General features: G+C 42.0%; 1 protein-coding gene across 2 annotated transcripts in view; it reads left to right on the plus strand.

Annotated features, from left to right (window-relative positions):
* Positions 1 to 17,314, plus strand: part of SUSD1 (sushi domain containing 1) — a 521,732-nt gene that overhangs the window by 155,554 nt on the left and 348,864 nt on the right. For both annotated transcript variants that reach the window (XM_069238712.1, XM_069238719.1), the window contains exons 6-7: positions 2,652 to 2,831; positions 8,991 to 9,170. In XM_069238712.1, coding sequence (XP_069094813.1) covers positions 2,652 to 2,831; positions 8,991 to 9,170 — 360 coding nt within the window. The remainder of the gene's footprint in view (positions 1 to 2,651; positions 2,832 to 8,990; positions 9,171 to 17,314) is intronic.

Consider the following 17,314-nt stretch of genomic DNA (forward strand, 5'->3'; position numbering starts at 1 on the left):
GGAAGCGGCCCTATGCCCGGGGGCATATTGGCATAATTAAGATTGCCAAAGGGGTCGCTCCCTTTATGCCAATCAACACAAACACTAAATCCCTGGTGTCTAGTGGGCATTTCTGCAACCTGCTCGCTTCACGGTCGGGGTGCAGAAATGCTCAGAGAGACATCAAAGGAAAAGAAAGGCGTTTCCTTTCCTTTGATGCCTCTCCCTCCCCAGCACGTGATCGGAGGAGAAATTCTTTTGCATTTCTCTTCGGATCCGTGCTGGAAGCTGAGCTTCCAGCGTGGTGGGGGTGGCCACTGATAAGGTCAGCACCCGATCGCGCACTGTCATCAGATGTCACTGGGGGACCGGGGGTGGAATTGGAAGCGATTCCCATTCCAGCCCTGCCATGGGGGGAGGCCCTCGGGGGAAGCGCTAGTGCTTCCCCCGTGGGCCGGTAGCAGGACATAATGGTCACGTCTGTGGTGCCTCAGCGCCGCGCCACTGGACGTACATCCGTGGCGGTAAAGGGGTTAAGAAACTTCAGAATGACATTTAAATTACAAATGAGATCATTTCATGAAGCTTTGACCAGGAAGCATAGTCTACCCGTCAACAAGTTAATTTATCACTGCAGTGATGCAAGGACGAATATGTTAAAATAGACGTCCTGCTATTCTAGACACAAGCCAACCCACGAAGCTATAACAGAGGAACAGTTGTCTTGTCTCTTTGTTCCTCTGGGCCTACACTACCATATTATGTTACCCCCAGTATGAAACACCATAGTATACAAGATTCAAAATGTTTAGCCTGAATGTTTGCAACTGTGGCATAAAAATCTAATCTCCCAAATTTAATTCAAAGCATATTAGTATACTTATTACAGCCATAGTCCTAGTCTCTAACCATAACAGATAATGTTTCTGTGATTGCTAGTAAAATGTCACAGGTACACAATTAAAATCTGTAACTTGATTTTGGTTTTGGTTTCAATATCTGGTGCATGACCATGGTACCAAACCACTGACTGGAGGAGAGCGCAACACCCCATTAACTCTGGATCGCCAATATCCAGCTTCTTGTAGTCCAAAAGTACTGTCACCCGTTTCCAACTTTAGTGTAGCCACAACTACCTTGTCTACTAATATATTACTTTGAAAGGATAGCCTATCTTACCTGTTTGTGATACAGTTGCTAAACAAATGATGTAAATGCTAGTATCCGAACCCCCAATGCTAACCGGATACTTACATCAGTCAATAAGTATTCACTTCAACTTTCAGAATGTTGCATTGCAACAGTACACTGAACAGACTGCAAAGTAATATGTCTGGTGCTGTAGAAAATAGCCTAATGAATAAATACATGAGTAAATAATAATTAGCATAATTATAGTCCTCTCAGGCAAATGATTGCATTGAGGAGGTGCAATCTCTGTTGTCAACCTTACCTCTCATATCGGTAAGATGGCCAAAGCTGCAACCTTTCATCTTCATATATTAAAATAATTCTCCCCCTAATCCAACTGATCTTTCTATAAACGGCTGCCCTTGCTTTGATCATTTCAAGATAAGTATTTGGGTATGCTCTACTGGCTGGAATGCCTCAATCTTCTCTGGTCCCACATAAAGTAATACAGCACATTGGTTAGTCCACTAGAAAGGTTATCACATTTCACCTGTACTTGATGAATTGCATTGGCTGCCCATGCCAGCTAGAACCAAATTCAAGATCTGCTGCTTTTTCCACAAGGCTATCTGTGGTAACACCCCATATTCCCTGGCAGACTTGCTCATGATCTTTGGCGGTCAACGAAGCCATAACTGTCTTCTACGTAAAACCTCTTAATTTAGAATTTCTACTTCTCAAAGGTAATCCTGTTCTGGTGAAGTCCTGCAGCCTGGATGTTTCTCCCTCCAGAAGGCAGAACTTTGATACCAATCACTAGCTATTGAAAACAACTTATTGCTTACCCTTTTCAAACAATAGTAACTCTAACTGGTGTATTGCATCAATCTGACGAGTTCCAGCTTCATATGCTCTGTGTTTTATTTTCAATACATTTGTTAACGAAAATGCCGTTCTTCCTCTTACCCCATCTCCATATACCTTGTTACTTTAGAGTTTTTGCCTGAACACTGATGAGGTCCAGATGCACTATATACATTTCAAAATATAATAAAATAAAATCAAAGTTTTCTCATGCGGATGATCAGCAAACTCTGCACATTGTTTCTAGGTTTTGTAGGATAATATGTTTGACAAAAGGGTCATGTAGCATCATAAGACAACTGCCCAAAGTGCTGTGCCATTGTGCCTTATCGGATAGTTTTAAAAAGTTCAAAGATACCACAAATTTTACAACATATGGATTCAAGATGACTTTAAAACAGTTTAGTTACCTTCATACCTCTCAACCTTTTGAGTCTCCAATGAGGTGATTTTTAGTGCTGTTAATGGACAATTCAAAGGAAATACACGGAACTTAAAAATATCATGGATGGTGGAGAAGGTTTTCAGGGCAGTGATCACATTTATGCCATTCATAGGTATTGTGCTTATTTGATGTGTGAAGATGTGCTGCAGGAGGGTGACACCATCCAATTATGGTGTGTTGAAAGGTGTGTAGTTCATTAAGCTTTTGTGTTTTTTATTAATGTCTTTCTCAGAGATAGACTGTGGGAGACCCCCCGAAATTGAAAACAGCAAAATGACAGTGGACAACAACACAGTATTTGGTAGCAAAGTTCAGTACGACTGTGTGGATGGGTTTTACAGTGAATCAGGAACAAATGTTTCAACTTGCTCAGAGCATGGGATTTGGGAGACCCCTTCATTAAGCTGTAAAGGTAAGGTATTTTTTTCCACATTATTTGAGTCTATTATTATTAGGGTGTGCTCCTCTATCATCATCATAGTCATTGTAGCCATCATCCTTATCATCATCGTCATTATTATTATCATTGTTATTTTCTTGAACTAGGTATGAACACACTCTCAACAAGACCTTTTCAACAACAAAAATTATAGTACAACAAATACATGTTTTGGAATGCTACTAAAACTGTCCAATAAATGGCAGAAGGAGCAAAAATGCAGCAAGGGCATGCAAGTGTTTCAAATCTTCAGCATTGAAAAATAGCAGGGGGTAGAGCCATTGGACAATATTAAGAAGAATTGACCCTAAATTTAAAATAGACAAATTTAAGTTGTTTGGGAAATAGTTGCTTCAGTACTGTAGACTCAGCTTCTGCAGTAAATCACAAGACATGGCAGCCACCTTCACGTTGATTAGGAACACCACTGGAGATCAATACTAATCATAGGTTATAGATAGAATGAACTTGCAGCATCCATCTAGTGGTAGCATATGGATAAACATGATCTGAATTAGCTAGAGGTTTTTCAATAAAATTGATGAACCACTGTAAAAAAAGGCGATACATATAATGAAAGTGTTATCAGAAGGATATTTGCATGCAATTCTAGGCCTGACAACTTGAGTAATTGAGACAGTCCTTACAGTGTCCTACATTATTCAACCTAGCTGCTTCCCCAATAGTAGCTTCTGCATACCTATAGAAGCTAAAAGCATACAGAACTTGTAACAACATATCTTTGGTAAAAGGGCAGGGCACACGCCAAGCCTTTTCAACTTTTTAGTATGGGTTCTGATCTTTTGAGTTTGAATCCATTTAAACACACTCGACTAATGATCTTTCATTCCAGAGAAAATTACATAGATGCAGAGAAGAGTCAGAAAACAGGGTTTTCAATTAAAAAAAATCTGACCCATCGAAAGGTCGAGAGTGTGTTTAAATCTCAATACATTGCTGTAATGATTCTGTCTTTGCTACGTGGTCATCCCTAATTTTTTGCTTAATTCTGGACCCTGATTTGCTGTCTAGAAATCTGTGTACCTTACTTTTACTAAGCAGGAGGATATACCCATGGAAGGTGAAGTTAAATGTCAATTGTGGACTTCAGCACTGATTGTACCATCCACTACAGTGTCAGAGAAAGCATGACGTTAGGCCTACCTTGTGTAGCCTGACTACAGCAGCCTAACACCTGTGGTACAGACCTATCAAAGTAACCCTTTTAGACAGTTGAGAAACCATTCTTTTAAATAATATTGAATCACTACTATGTACCCCTTGTCACCCACAAGTTATGGAGCCTGATATTTCACACATGTGTGAAATCCAAATAGGCATTTTCATCCAACGATTAGGACCCAGAACTATATTTACTGGCAGGGCTATAGCTGAACCCTAAAAAACGTCAACATGCAGATTATAATTTTATTCTGTAACATCTAAAGGTATATTTTAAGTAAATATTTAGGAAAAGTTACTCTTACAAAGTCATCTTTTCCTTCCCTGAAGCTCGTGGAAGCTCACTTTCCATTAGCCTGCTACCAGCTGCCCAGTCACTGCTTGAACTTAATGAGCTACGAAAACTGCTCACTGCTGAAAACAACTGCTTAAACCTCGTGACAGAATGGACTGGGTGAGGGGAATTTGTTTCCTTTTATTCCAGGAAGGGCTGCTGGAGCGGACCCAGAAACTTCATTAAATTGAACAGGCAGAAGTGAGGCCTATCTATTCGTTGTTCAGTATAAGAAAAGACTTGAAGAAGTGGAAGTCTTTGTTCCAAGGCCCCCAGTAGCCAGGTTGTTTCCTGGCTCAGTGGGGGGAAGCTACATGAAGGGATTAGGATTGAACAAAGGGGAGGGTGCCGTCGGCCTGAAATCGTGTTTAGGGCCCAGTCTTTTGCTTCCATAGACTATCATTAGCACTTAGTGCTTTTTGGCTCAGTTTTTACTTAAACCTTTAGAGTTTTTATCTCCAGTTCCGTTTATTGGATTGGAGTCAATTTGGTGTAATTTTGTTTATTAAAATGTACTCTATTTTTCTAATTTGGTTTTGGACTTTTATTGTTTGGTGCTTTGATTTTATAGCTGTTTTGGTACTATAGACATTGCCTTACTTTAAGCATTTCTGCTTTTTACCATAGAAACCAGGGGTTTGGGCTTAGTTTAATTTTGTCATTTTGGGTTCACCCTGACAAGTTGGTATTACTATTCCTTTAGGTGGGTCGCCACCCACCACAAATAATAATCCACTTTCTTACATTTGCTATTTTAGATGCTTCTACTGTACGTTCTTCTAAACCATGAAAAAGTATCTCTGTGGTTACAGAAATATCCGGGCCTCAGAGTTTAGTGCCTTTGGTTTAGTCCTTTACTCATTAGTTCCTCTAGCCCTCAGATGGCCTATGCTTGGTATACAGCCTCAGGTTTTCTGAACTAAAGAGGGTGTGGTCCAGATTCACAAAGATACTTATATGTAGTAAAGTTACGAGTGCTGCTCTCTGCACTCGGGGTGGAATCTCCACACAGCACGCTGCAGAGAGTCTGCTGTGCACAGATTTTGCCCAGAGTGCAGAGATTCTGCCAGATGTGTGGAGACTCAGCACTCGTAACTCTACTACACGTGTGTATATTTACAATTCAGGCCCTTTACGTCTTCTTTCAAACTAAGCATGGTCTGAGCATTTCTTAGAACTGTTAGCCTGTTTTTTCTTATTACCTTTGTACTTTGTTTTTCTGACGGAATTTAAGCTAATGCACTATATATCTTTGTCCTATTTCATGTCTTATATGTTCACATGGCTTCTTTGGATTGGGCGGGAAAGCCGTACCCTCAAGGACAATCTTGATACATAAACATTTGCCTCAGGTTTTTGAGAAGTTGAAGCGTGCAAATAAACGTCCTCTTGCCTTCTCCACCTGTTATACAATCTCTCTCTCTAGACCAATTCAGAATTTATACTTTCTTGAAAAATATTTGTAAAACACTTAACAGAACTATATTGATCTTAGCTTCTGGGTTAGCCAAGCTAACACCCAGCTTCTGAATTCCTCTCTTGGCTCTTTTATGGAAATCGTTTTGGCAAGGAAAATTGAGTTCTTTGTTTAATTAATAATTAGACTTTGGTGATCTTTATCAGAACTTTTTGGCATTTCTGAGCTATTTACCAGAATATTCCTTTTCTCTATTTCCTGTTAGAAAATCCATCTTCTGTTCTTTTCTCGTCCCTGACTGCCTAAAACCATGGACCTGCTACTCTCAATGGTGTATTTTCACTCTCTGTCTGGGGACTGGGTTTTCCTTCTTCTTGACTGTCCACCTTCTGGGTATCTTTTTTTCCCTTTGTCCCATTTGGATATAGCATGTGTGGACTCCCCTTCAACAAGATTTTCTAGTATTTGTCTAAATTATTTTCCCAGAATCACACAATGTTGAGTTAAGGGTCTTGGCTGGAATTTAAACCTAGGTCCTGGGGTTCAAAAGTCAACAGCTGTAGCCACTAGACAAAATCTCCTCCCTTGTAGGTCACGTCTGTGTAACTATAATTTAATGAGACTTCTACATTCTGAATGAGCAAAATCCTCAGTCGTCATGTCCATGTATTGCTCTTCTGGGGGCTTGCAGAAAACTGGGTTTTTGATTGAGGGGCGAAAACCCTTCTAAAACAACAACCACAGTTTTTGTCAGGGTTGCCACGAAAGTCACAAAATTGATGTATGCTTAACTCTCTAGTAGTTTAGCACAAAACCAGTCATGTATGACTTAGAGGCATTGTTATAAATATGCATGCAGCACACAAACTAAACAGTAATAAAGTGAAAACACAACACAAGAGATATATCACACTAATTTGGAAACGTAGAGTAAAATGTAATAAATAAAATGAGATCAAAATGAAAAAAATTAAGTCAGTAGAACCAGAGATATCCACTTTTAGACGTTTTGATTACAAAAGCACCAAGAAGCAAAAAATGTGTGGGTATCTGATGGCGCTAGACTGGGACAGTCCCAAAGTTCAGGCTGACCATGATGGACTGTTGCCTAGATATAAAGACTGTGTTAGCCCCGCTTGTAAAAGTTACCTTTTCAAAGTCCAGTTTGCAGAGTTCAAAACTTCTGGACTTCACAGGAGGACTCAACTGATGTTAGTCAAGGGTCCAGGATCTGGGGACATACCTTTTGGTGATCAGGAACTCACTCCAGCAGGATCTAGCAGGGCTCAGGTAAGTTAATTTGCAGGGCTAGGCAGGTCAAGTTGCAGGTCCAGGCCGGTCCAGTTGGAAGACTAGGCATGGCAGTTGCAGCAAGCCTCTGGAACTTTATGTGTCCTTTTACCTCAGATCAGGATGTCAGCTAACTGACCCTTGGAGTCACGGTAGTAGTCCTGAGTTTAGGGAGATGGCACGCTCTCCTTCAAGCAGCAAGGTAAGCCTCACGTGCAGGGCAGTACTCTGAGAAACAAGTCAGACCTCAAGCAGCAGGGCATTCCTCCGAGAAACAAGGCAGGCTTTAAGCAGCAGGGCAGTCCTCCCATCCTTCCCATCCACAGCCACCAAATGGTCTGGCGTGACAATAGAGTGTGTCAAGGTCTTTTTGAGTGTTCTGGAGAAGGCCTTTGAAATGTTAGTGGGACATGGAACAGCTCTGTCCCTTCCTTACTGTCAGGCAGGTCCTATCCCAGCTATACCCATGTTCCATTGTTCACTGTCTGGCCAATATTCATTCCTGGTGGGGGAGCAGTTTAAAGTCCAGGTAGCTGGAAACACCTAGAAGGCCTCAGGAGGTTTAGGACAGGGAAATTACAACTTTCTAAAAGTAAATTTTCAAAATTGTAATCTAAAATCCAACTTTACCATTAAAGAGGATTGTAATAAAATTCATTTGAGTCCAAACATGAAATTTCTACCTGCTTCCAATCAAAAGTTAGCACTTATTAAATGTAATAATGTGCCCCCATGTTAAGTTATAGGAGAAGTAGGCCTCACAGTAGTGAAAATCTAATTTAGGAGTTTTCACCATCACAACATAAAAAACTTAAAAACACGTCCTATTTTTCTGTAGTCCAAATGTCTAATGTAAAGTGGGAGATGGGAGGAGGAGAGGTGTGTGGGAAGGGAGAGGGACTGATAGGGAGGAGGGGTGACCAGTTGACAGAGATATATCCATCAATTACTCGGTCTAGGGCTATTATATATGTGGGCAGCAAGGTTGTAACCATGTTATGATTGTGTTGTGGGCTCCATGCTGATCAGTCTAAGCACCCTGAAATACATTGGGCAGAAGAGCTCCCAGATATCACGGGCCAGGAATTGGATGCAAGAGCACCACATTTATCGGAATGGGGCACTGTCCCTTTCATGGAGGCTGTGATCTTCTCCATCACCAAGGTATCCCACAGTCTACACAGCCAGTCCTAGTGCATGGACACAGTATCCTTGCCCCAATTCAACAAAATAGCTTGTCTAGCTGTCCAGAGGGCTAGGGTAAGCGCCTTGCCCCTAGTGGAAACACATGAATCGGTCAGTGATTTAGCAAGCCCCAACAGAGTGTAGCTAGGGAAGCAAGGAATATCAGTGGTAAAATATCCTATGTTTTAAGTGCAGTGTATCCTGCCCTAAGGACTGTTTAGGGTCTACTTTAGATGTGGTTTATATATCTTAAATAGGAAGATTTAAGCCTGCAAAAAGATTCATTTTCAATAACATTACATCCTGAAATGGCAAGGCTGCAACATGTTTTAAAAGACTACTTTTAGTGGGGGGCAAATAAGTCCTGCTGCCAACTAGTAGCATTGAATTTACAGGCTCTGGGTACCCATGGTACCATATATGAGAGACTTCCAAGTAAATTAAATCCACAAATCAAGTGTAAATCAGTTGTAACATGTAATACGGGGAGAGCACAAGCACTTTGGCACTGGGTAGCAATGGTAAAGTGCACAGAGTCCTAAAAGCAAACAAAAGTGGGTTCAGACAAATAGGAGGAGTGAAGGCAAAAAGTTTAGTTGTGACCCTGCAGAAAGGACCAAGGTCAACAGGGTTCTTGAAAAGCTAACTAAAATAATGTCTGTCAGATTTTTTTGTGGTTTGTGCTATCTACTGATTTTGTATGATTCAATGGTTGTCTCTGCAGCAGTGGATTGTGGGGAACCCCCTCTGATCCTAAAGGCCCTGGCAGGTCCATACAACAGTACAAGCTATGGAAGTGCAATTGTTTATGAATGCCAACACGGTTATACCACAGAGGGTGGAAACACAACTGCTGTTTGTAATGCAGGAGGACAATGGGAAGGAGCTGATCTTATCTGCAAAGGTAACTATTTGTTGTTATATATCATTTTAGAAATGAAAATGGATTTTATTCTGGACCGGGAACATGTTTATTTTGAGCATTTTTATTTTACAGTGAGAATGAAGTTACAAGTGGATGGAACAATTCATATAACAGTAGGCTGGAGAACTTGTATGCTCCCTTGCCAGCCTTGTCTAATTTCCTTCTCACCATTGGGAAAGCCCCAACCCCCTTCTATCATTTCTCAAATCAAGAATGGATATTCTTTCTTCACTTGTCCTAGGGCAAGGTGGTGTGGGAAATGTAAAGATTCCCAGTCCTTGTGCAAGGAGGAAATGTATTTAAACTCACTCCATGCCATTGGGCAAGATGGCAGGGCTGAAAGCCCTCAAGGCATGCCTACAATGCCCAGAACAGTATTGGACAAGTGGCCATAGGGCACTAAGTGAGGCCTATTCTGTCCTTGTCAACCTTGGGCATGGCTGAGGAGAGCATTTAAACCCATCACCTGCCCATGGACAAGGTGAAAAACGAAAACTCTGATGCCTAATTTTGCCACCGGGAAAGCCACCTGCCTCCTACCACTGGGCAAGGTAGACGACATTCTCCTATTGTATGTCAAAATATAAAAATATACATATATCACTCAAAATATACATATATCACCCTATAAAAGTGTCAACTGCAGATTACTGACTAACACTAAATTGTTGAGGTAAGTGCATACCTACATGCAAGGTAGTTGATTTTCTGGAGTCAATATTTTTGTAGAGTGAAGTGATGAACTTGATATTCTGTTAGTACACTATTCTTTGCTACCCTACCTTTTGGGCAATGGGTAGCAGGGGGGCACATTTAAATCCACAGCTTGCCCGTGGCAAGCTAGGATCCCTGAGAGCCCATAATGCTTTCCTGCCATTAGACACAGGAGGGGTAATATATTCTTTTTTCCACCCTTGGATGAGCTGGAGATGCTAAAAGCCCCCATCTTCCCCCAAAACTGGGAAGGGCATGGTATGTTTAAGAAATGTAGCTACATGCTTGTGCAATGTTTGTATCCCTCCCATTGTTTCTGAGAGATAAAAAGGGTTGCTAATTAATAACACTTCCTTTTAAAATATCTTACTTCAGCAACTGTTATATTTCTGTTCCTGGGTTCACATCATTGTGAGACTTAAAAGACATACAATCTAAAGCATAAAAAAATCCCAACATTCACTGATGCAGAATATAATCAGACACACAAAGAACCATACGTGCTCACACAGCCACCTTTAAATATCTGAATACACAGAGACCCAGACACCCCATCATACATCATCAGACACCCTCCCACACACACCGTTGGATGGCTACATTTACCCACTATCACACATATTCACACCTACCATTTCTTGCCCTTATACCAGCCATCAGATTCCCACACACCCACCATGTCATGTCACCATGTGCATGTTCATAGGTCCATACACCTGATCATTTTTCTGGAATACCCACATATATAATCAGGTGATTTTTGGAAGCCACAGATAACGCTTACTTACTTACCTCTAACAAACTGCCAGTTTCTGCCAAGAGGTAGACTCTTAGCATGGTATGCTTGCTATTGTCTTGATACTCCTCTTCCCTTCTTTTAACCCATCAGGAAAAGAACTGAACTGTATCTTTCTGTCCTCCCTGACCCAGAAATCATGGCCATTATAACAAAACCTACCATCAGAAGCCTTACACCTCAATCAGAGGCACACACACCTGTCATCAGACATACACCCACAATCAGAGGTACACACTCACACTGATCAGATGCTAGCACACACACCATTAGATGTTCACACAAATACTATTAGATACTCATGTACCATCAGATACCCATGCACTCTAGCAGATGACCACACATCCAAAATCACATGCCTGCACATCCACTCTCACACCCCACAAACCCACCATCTCTCAAATGTCCTAACACGCTTGCCATACATACACCCACCCACACACAAACACACATACATGCATGCATCCATACACACACACACTGACACACACACATGCGCACACCGGCACACACACACACACACAAAGACAGATTAGGCATCCTTATACACACTTTCTCACCCAATCATTGTGCATAGCCCAGTGGCGGACGGTAATTTGAGTAGACAGAGGGCAGTGTGCCACACATACAAATTCACACTCACCCATCTACAGGCACACTCACACCCATACATTCACAAGCATGCACACATACACTCACCATTCACAACCACATACAGATGCACCCATCCATTCACAGCATGCATGTGCTAATACACATACATTCACAGATACACACACACAGACACATAAACGCATCCACACACAAACATTAAAACTAAATGAAAAACTTACTAGGCCGCTGTGGTCATCTCAAAGCCCCCAAGGTTCCTGAAAGGATTGGGACTGCAGCTTCCTCTCATTGTCTGCCTTTGTTATTAGTCAGCCAGTGAAAAGAAGCAGCAGTTCCTTACTCGTCACAGATTGGGATGGGGACAGTGAGAGTTGCTTACCCCACCCTACTCTGTGACAAGTGTCATTGATGGACACTTGGCCCTGGGCACTTCATGGCTTAAAACTGAAGCATCCAGGCCGAGTTTATCAGTGATGTACCCCCTTATCATGAGGGGAAGGACCACCAAGTGCTGTGTCAGGCTCTGGAAGCCATGCCCACAGGTCTGTGAAATTCTCAGACCAGCAAAGTTCAGCTCAGGCACAAATGCACCTGCCCATTTAGCATATGTACAGTGCCTGACTGCCTGAACATGAAAAGAATCTGTCAGACTGCCCTTTGCTCAGCCTGACAGGTATTCTTCATGTTTGCAAAAAGGTGTGGGGTAGTGGACCCCCTCATCCTTAAGAATGGGCAACACCTGCCACAGCCCTTTTACTGTCTGTGTAAATAACACTCTGTAAGCCCCTGGAGCAAACTTTCCAAATAACCCAACAGAAGGAAGTCCATTCACAACACTGAACAAGGCATAAGAAAAGGTTTCTGCTGCCCTGCTCCACCTTAGCTAGCCACAAGTTCTGAAATGGCTACAGCTACTAGGACACATGGCAATGAGCCAGCTGTCAGCTGTCCCAGTTCTACTTCGCTCTCAGAAAACATCAGAGTGAGGAAGACCTGGGAGAGCTGACAGCTGCCTCACTACACTCCGAGCTAAGCATGGTTCTGGGGTGGGTTTAAAACTGTGCAGTACTTTTTGACTGGCAACAAATGTCAGCCCATAGATGCCGGAGAGGTGACAGCAACTGTGAACCGGGGAAGAGGCAGCTATCAGTTGTTACGTTACTTCTTTATCTCCCTAAAATTAGACTAAAGAAGGATCAGACAGCTGACTGCCGGCCCTTCACACTGTGTGTTGTAAAATACAGGATGCTAGTGGGCTGTTTCTGTTGCTGAACTTTTATGAGGGTTAAAGATCTATAAAAAATAATTAAATTCCATTAAAAACGGGTAGGGAATTTGTCTTATCTTGGAAGTAGTAGTTGGAAAGTTGGGGATGTAGAGTGTTGGGACATTCCAGGTAAGTGATGATTTTACCAGAGGTCCTCTGGAGTCAGTTGAAGCTGGACCTGGAACATGGGTGATCTGTGGATGGGGTGCTCTTAAATAAAGAACCTATTCAGCTACGTCTGCAGTATCAGCTTTTCTACGCTGGCAACAATTAAGCAGGAACACCTCAACACTACTGCGCTATGTTTTGAACTTCAATGTGAGTGCATTTATCCACTTTCAGTGGAGTTAAATGTAGTCCTGCCTCTGTTCTGTGCTTGTCAAACTACCTGATTTAGGATTTTTGACTGCGGAGCTGTTACTTACATTCCTGGATTTTTCTACCGCAATTCGTCATAAATCTGAGTATTGAACATTATACTACCACTGCGATCAGAGGTGCTTAAGCGGACCTGCACGTGGCTGAGCTCATGGCACCAAGCATTACAGAGATACAGTTGTACATTAGGAAGCCCGCGCATGACTGAACTCATGTCACTGAGCATTATTACTTCAAATACACTTCAGCTGTGCTCAAGGAAATCCTCATTTCCATACATCTGGACCCGTGGTCTGCAGGCACAGTACTGCAGTGGGAAACCATGGTATTGCACATGTTTGCTGTATGGAGGTTTATGGGACTGGCAACTAGTTTGGCTCTACTGGGATACAACAGGAGGAACAGGATTAATCACATTTCTCACCTCGGTGTCACCACATTCGGCCACTTTTCAACAGGATGTTAGGGGCTGGATGAGAGGTCACATGGTTGTGATCATTTCCTGACTCTCCCACCACGTGTTTTCTTGGTGGAAGACTAGACTGCTGCTGTTTGAGTTGGGTCCAGAGGAGGAGTTCCACAACCTCTATAATTCATACCTGCTTATGTTTGTATTGTACTTATTTTTTTTATTTTTTTTATTTGTTTCTGCCAACCTTTCCTTTGTAGGAATAAGTCATGCAGAACGTTGATCCTCCACCATTTTTCTTTGCTTCACATGGTGAATCTTCAATCCGGTGGTTCAAATGGAGGAAGACTTTTGTGCATTACGCTTAAATGTGTGGCTCTAACTTTACCCCTTAAAGAAAAACATCATTTTTAATGTATTGTTTGGGCTCTGAGGGTCAAGAGGTGTTTGAGAACTGACCAGAGTTGGAGGACGATGAAGAGGAAGAAAAGTTGAATGGATTTGATACATATATAAAGAAACTGGACTTACATTATGCAACAAAAGTTATTACAGTGTTCGAGGGATATCATTTTGGCATAAGGGAGTAGGTATGTAGTGAAAGTGTGGAGAAGTATGTTAATTGTCTCAGGAAATTAGTGTCACTCTTGTAAGTTTGGATCCATATTGGAGGAATGCACCAGAGACCACTTCATGCTTAGGTGATATTCAGACAAATAAGACTGAAAAAGAAGATCCCTTGCTAAATGAAATTATTTCCATTGCCAAGGATGTGGAGCATTTGTTAGCTTTTGTAGAAGAATTAGGTAAGAATAAGAAGGTTGCTACAAGAACGGTTGATGTAAAAGAAGAAGAAAGTAAAAGTAAAGTGAGTCAGACTTAACAATCTAAATTCAAAGGTGTGTGTTTTTTAGATGTTGTAATCCGGGTCATGTTGCTTTGTTTAAGAAATGTCCCACTACGAATGTTATATGTATGCTTTGTAATAAGAAAGGGCATTTAGCTAAATGTAAAAAAAACAATGCTCCTGAAGAAGTGAAGGTGTTCGTAGATTATATTTTATCAGCTTGCTCCAAGGGAGAAAAAAAGAAACATCCCAAGGATCTCATTTCTATTTTTGAGATAAACATGGGAACGTGGTTTAATTCTGGCATTTGGCTCACTTTGGTGTCCAATGAGATATTAGATGAGAAGCTCAGTGACAAGATAATATTGAATGACCCTTTTGTGATTCCAAGGGTGTATGGTGGACAAACCATAGATTTGAGAGGATGTTTAGAGGCTGTTATTGAATTCAAAACTAGCAAATCCAGCTGTGACCATACTGGTGGAAAGCGGTAAGGTAGCCCTGCTACTACCAGCAGCGCCACGCCAGTAGACCGCTGCCAGCCGTATCATGACAAATAATGTGGCCTGGCGGTGCTCTGCTGGCGGGCCATGCTGGCGGTAACAGCGCCCGACCCGTCTCCTGCCGGAAGACCCCCGGGATCCAGGTAAGCCGGGTCTCCGACAGGGGAGGTGGGTGTTGTGTGTGTGTGTGGGGGTGTGTGCATGTATGTGTGTGCGTGTATGCAGGTGTGTGTTTAGTGTTGAATGGGTGTGTGCATGTACGGATGCGTGAGTGCGTGTATGTTGTGAAATGTGAATGCGTGTCTGTGTGTATGTTTGTGCGGATGTGTCTGTGATTGGATGTATGCATGCGTGTATGTATGTGTGAATGAGTGTGTGCATGCGTGTGTGTGTGTGTGAAGGGGCGTGGATGTAGGGGGGAGTGGGGGAAGTTTGGAGAGGTAGGGGGTTGGGGTATCTGGAGAGGTAGGAGGGGAGACCCCTATCAGTGACAGGGAAGCTATTCCCTGTCACTGATATGGCCTACCGCCATGGTTTTGGTGGCATGACTAACGCCACCAAAACCATGATGGTAGGCGGGGTCATAATCCCGCAGGTGGCACAATGGCGGCCACCGGGCTGGAGATGGAATTCTCCAGCCCGGCGGCTGTTACTGCTGTGGCGGTCGGAGTGGTACATTGACAGGTTGGCTGCAGCCAACCTGCCAAAGTCCTAATGTGGCAGTAAGTACTGCCAGCCTGTTTGTGGTACTATCGCCACATTTACGCCGACTGCTGGGGTCCTAATGACCCCCTATGTGATTAGGGTATCATTGAGCCAGTAGAAAGTTCAGAATGAGTTGCACCCATTTTTGTAGCTTGCAAACAATCAGATAACATCAGAATATGTGTGAATTTGAGGGCTCTGAATAAGTGTGTGGTTATTGATGACTTTCCCCTGTCGCATATTATAGAAATTATTTATTTGTTGCACGGGGCAAAATTTTTTACCATGCTTGACCTAATATCAGCATACACCAAATAAGATTACATCTGGATTCAGAAGACTTTACCACTTTTCTAACCCATTTTTGGTACAGCTTGGTTTGTACGTATCCCTTTTGGGCTGTTGTCGGTTGCAGCTTTTTTCCAACACATGATGTATAAGTTGAGAGTCTAAACAGTATGAAGTGTTTTCAAGTGACATCTTGATCTATGGGTAGACACTACAGCTTCATGATCTCAGAGTCAGACAAACTCTGGACATACTAAGGAAGAATGGGATAGTAATTCAATTAAGCAAGTGTGCACTTGGTAAGAAGGAAGTTGAAAACCTGGGTCATTGCAAAAATAGCAAGGGCATTTTTCCCAAGAAAGAATTGGTGTCAAACATTTTTGGTTTGTGTAGCTTATCAAAAAGGGACGAATTGTTGTCTTTTCTAGGTATATTGGAATGCCACACTAATTCATCTCTGACTTGCATTTTAGGACAGTTAATATGAGCCAGTTACTCAAGAAAAGGAGAGAATTTGTGTTGACTGATGAGTATGAGAAATAATTCATGGGTGTGAATAAAGAATTTAAAAATGTAAATAATTTGCAGTGTTTTGATCCCTTCAAGAAATGCTGTACAATAACAGATGGCAGGGCTACGGGTCTAAGTGCTGTTCTGTTACAGAAGGAGGTGGCATGGAGGAAATATTCAAGCCCATCACTCATATCTCTAGATCCTTGCATAGAGTGGAAGCTAATTACTCTACAATTGAGTGTTTTTGAGCTGTGAAAAATGTTAGAAATATTGTATGAGGAAAATCTTTTACCATGACGGACCAGAAACCTAAGTGTTGCATAAGAAGAGACTTGATGTATTCTCGATGAGGATTAGCAGATGAACTGTTGGACTGGAAGAGTTCAGTTTGCAAATTTGTTGTGATCTGGGGTCTTGTAACAAGGTTGCAGATTGTCTCTCTAGACTCTGTTCTGTAGTGGACGAGGACAATTGTGATGAGAACGAATGAGTGAAAGTGTGAAGTATCACAGAAGGTAGTGATTCACAAGAGGATTGGTTGGATCCTATTGGCAGGGATCCTGTTTTATAGAAAGTGGTTGTTGCTATGCAAAATGGCTGGAGTCCAGAGTTCTAAAAATATTGGAGGGGTAATGGAAAGTAAGAAATAAACTGCCTTGTGAAGATAGTATTATTTTGCATGGGATGAAGTTGGTTGTTCCAAAGGCATTGAGAGAGAAAATAGTGAAGCTGCGCTATGAAGGACATCAGGTTATGAGAAAGACCAGGGAGACAGTACAGCTGAGTTACAGGTGGCCTGCCATGGATATTTTGACTAAAAGAATGATTAGAGAGTGTCTGAATTGTGTGAGCAGTGACAAGATTTGTAAGGTCAGAAGTCTCCAGATGGCTTGTAGAAACTTGCCTAGCAAGTCGTGGAAGGTTGTTGCAGTGTATATTGTTGGCCCATTACATTGCAGAGGAAAGTGCAATTGTCTTCTGGATTTTGGTGGATTAGTTTTATGTTTGGGCAGAAATAGGAGTTGTAAGTGGGATTGAAACCAAAAGAAGCACAGTTTTCCTTAGTGAGATTTTCAATTGAGAAAGTGTGC

Source organism: Pleurodeles waltl, chromosome 1_2, assembly GCF_031143425.1.
Source record: "Pleurodeles waltl isolate 20211129_DDA chromosome 1_2, aPleWal1.hap1.20221129, whole genome shotgun sequence".
NCBI lineage: Eukaryota > Metazoa > Chordata > Amphibia > Caudata > Salamandridae > Pleurodeles > Pleurodeles waltl.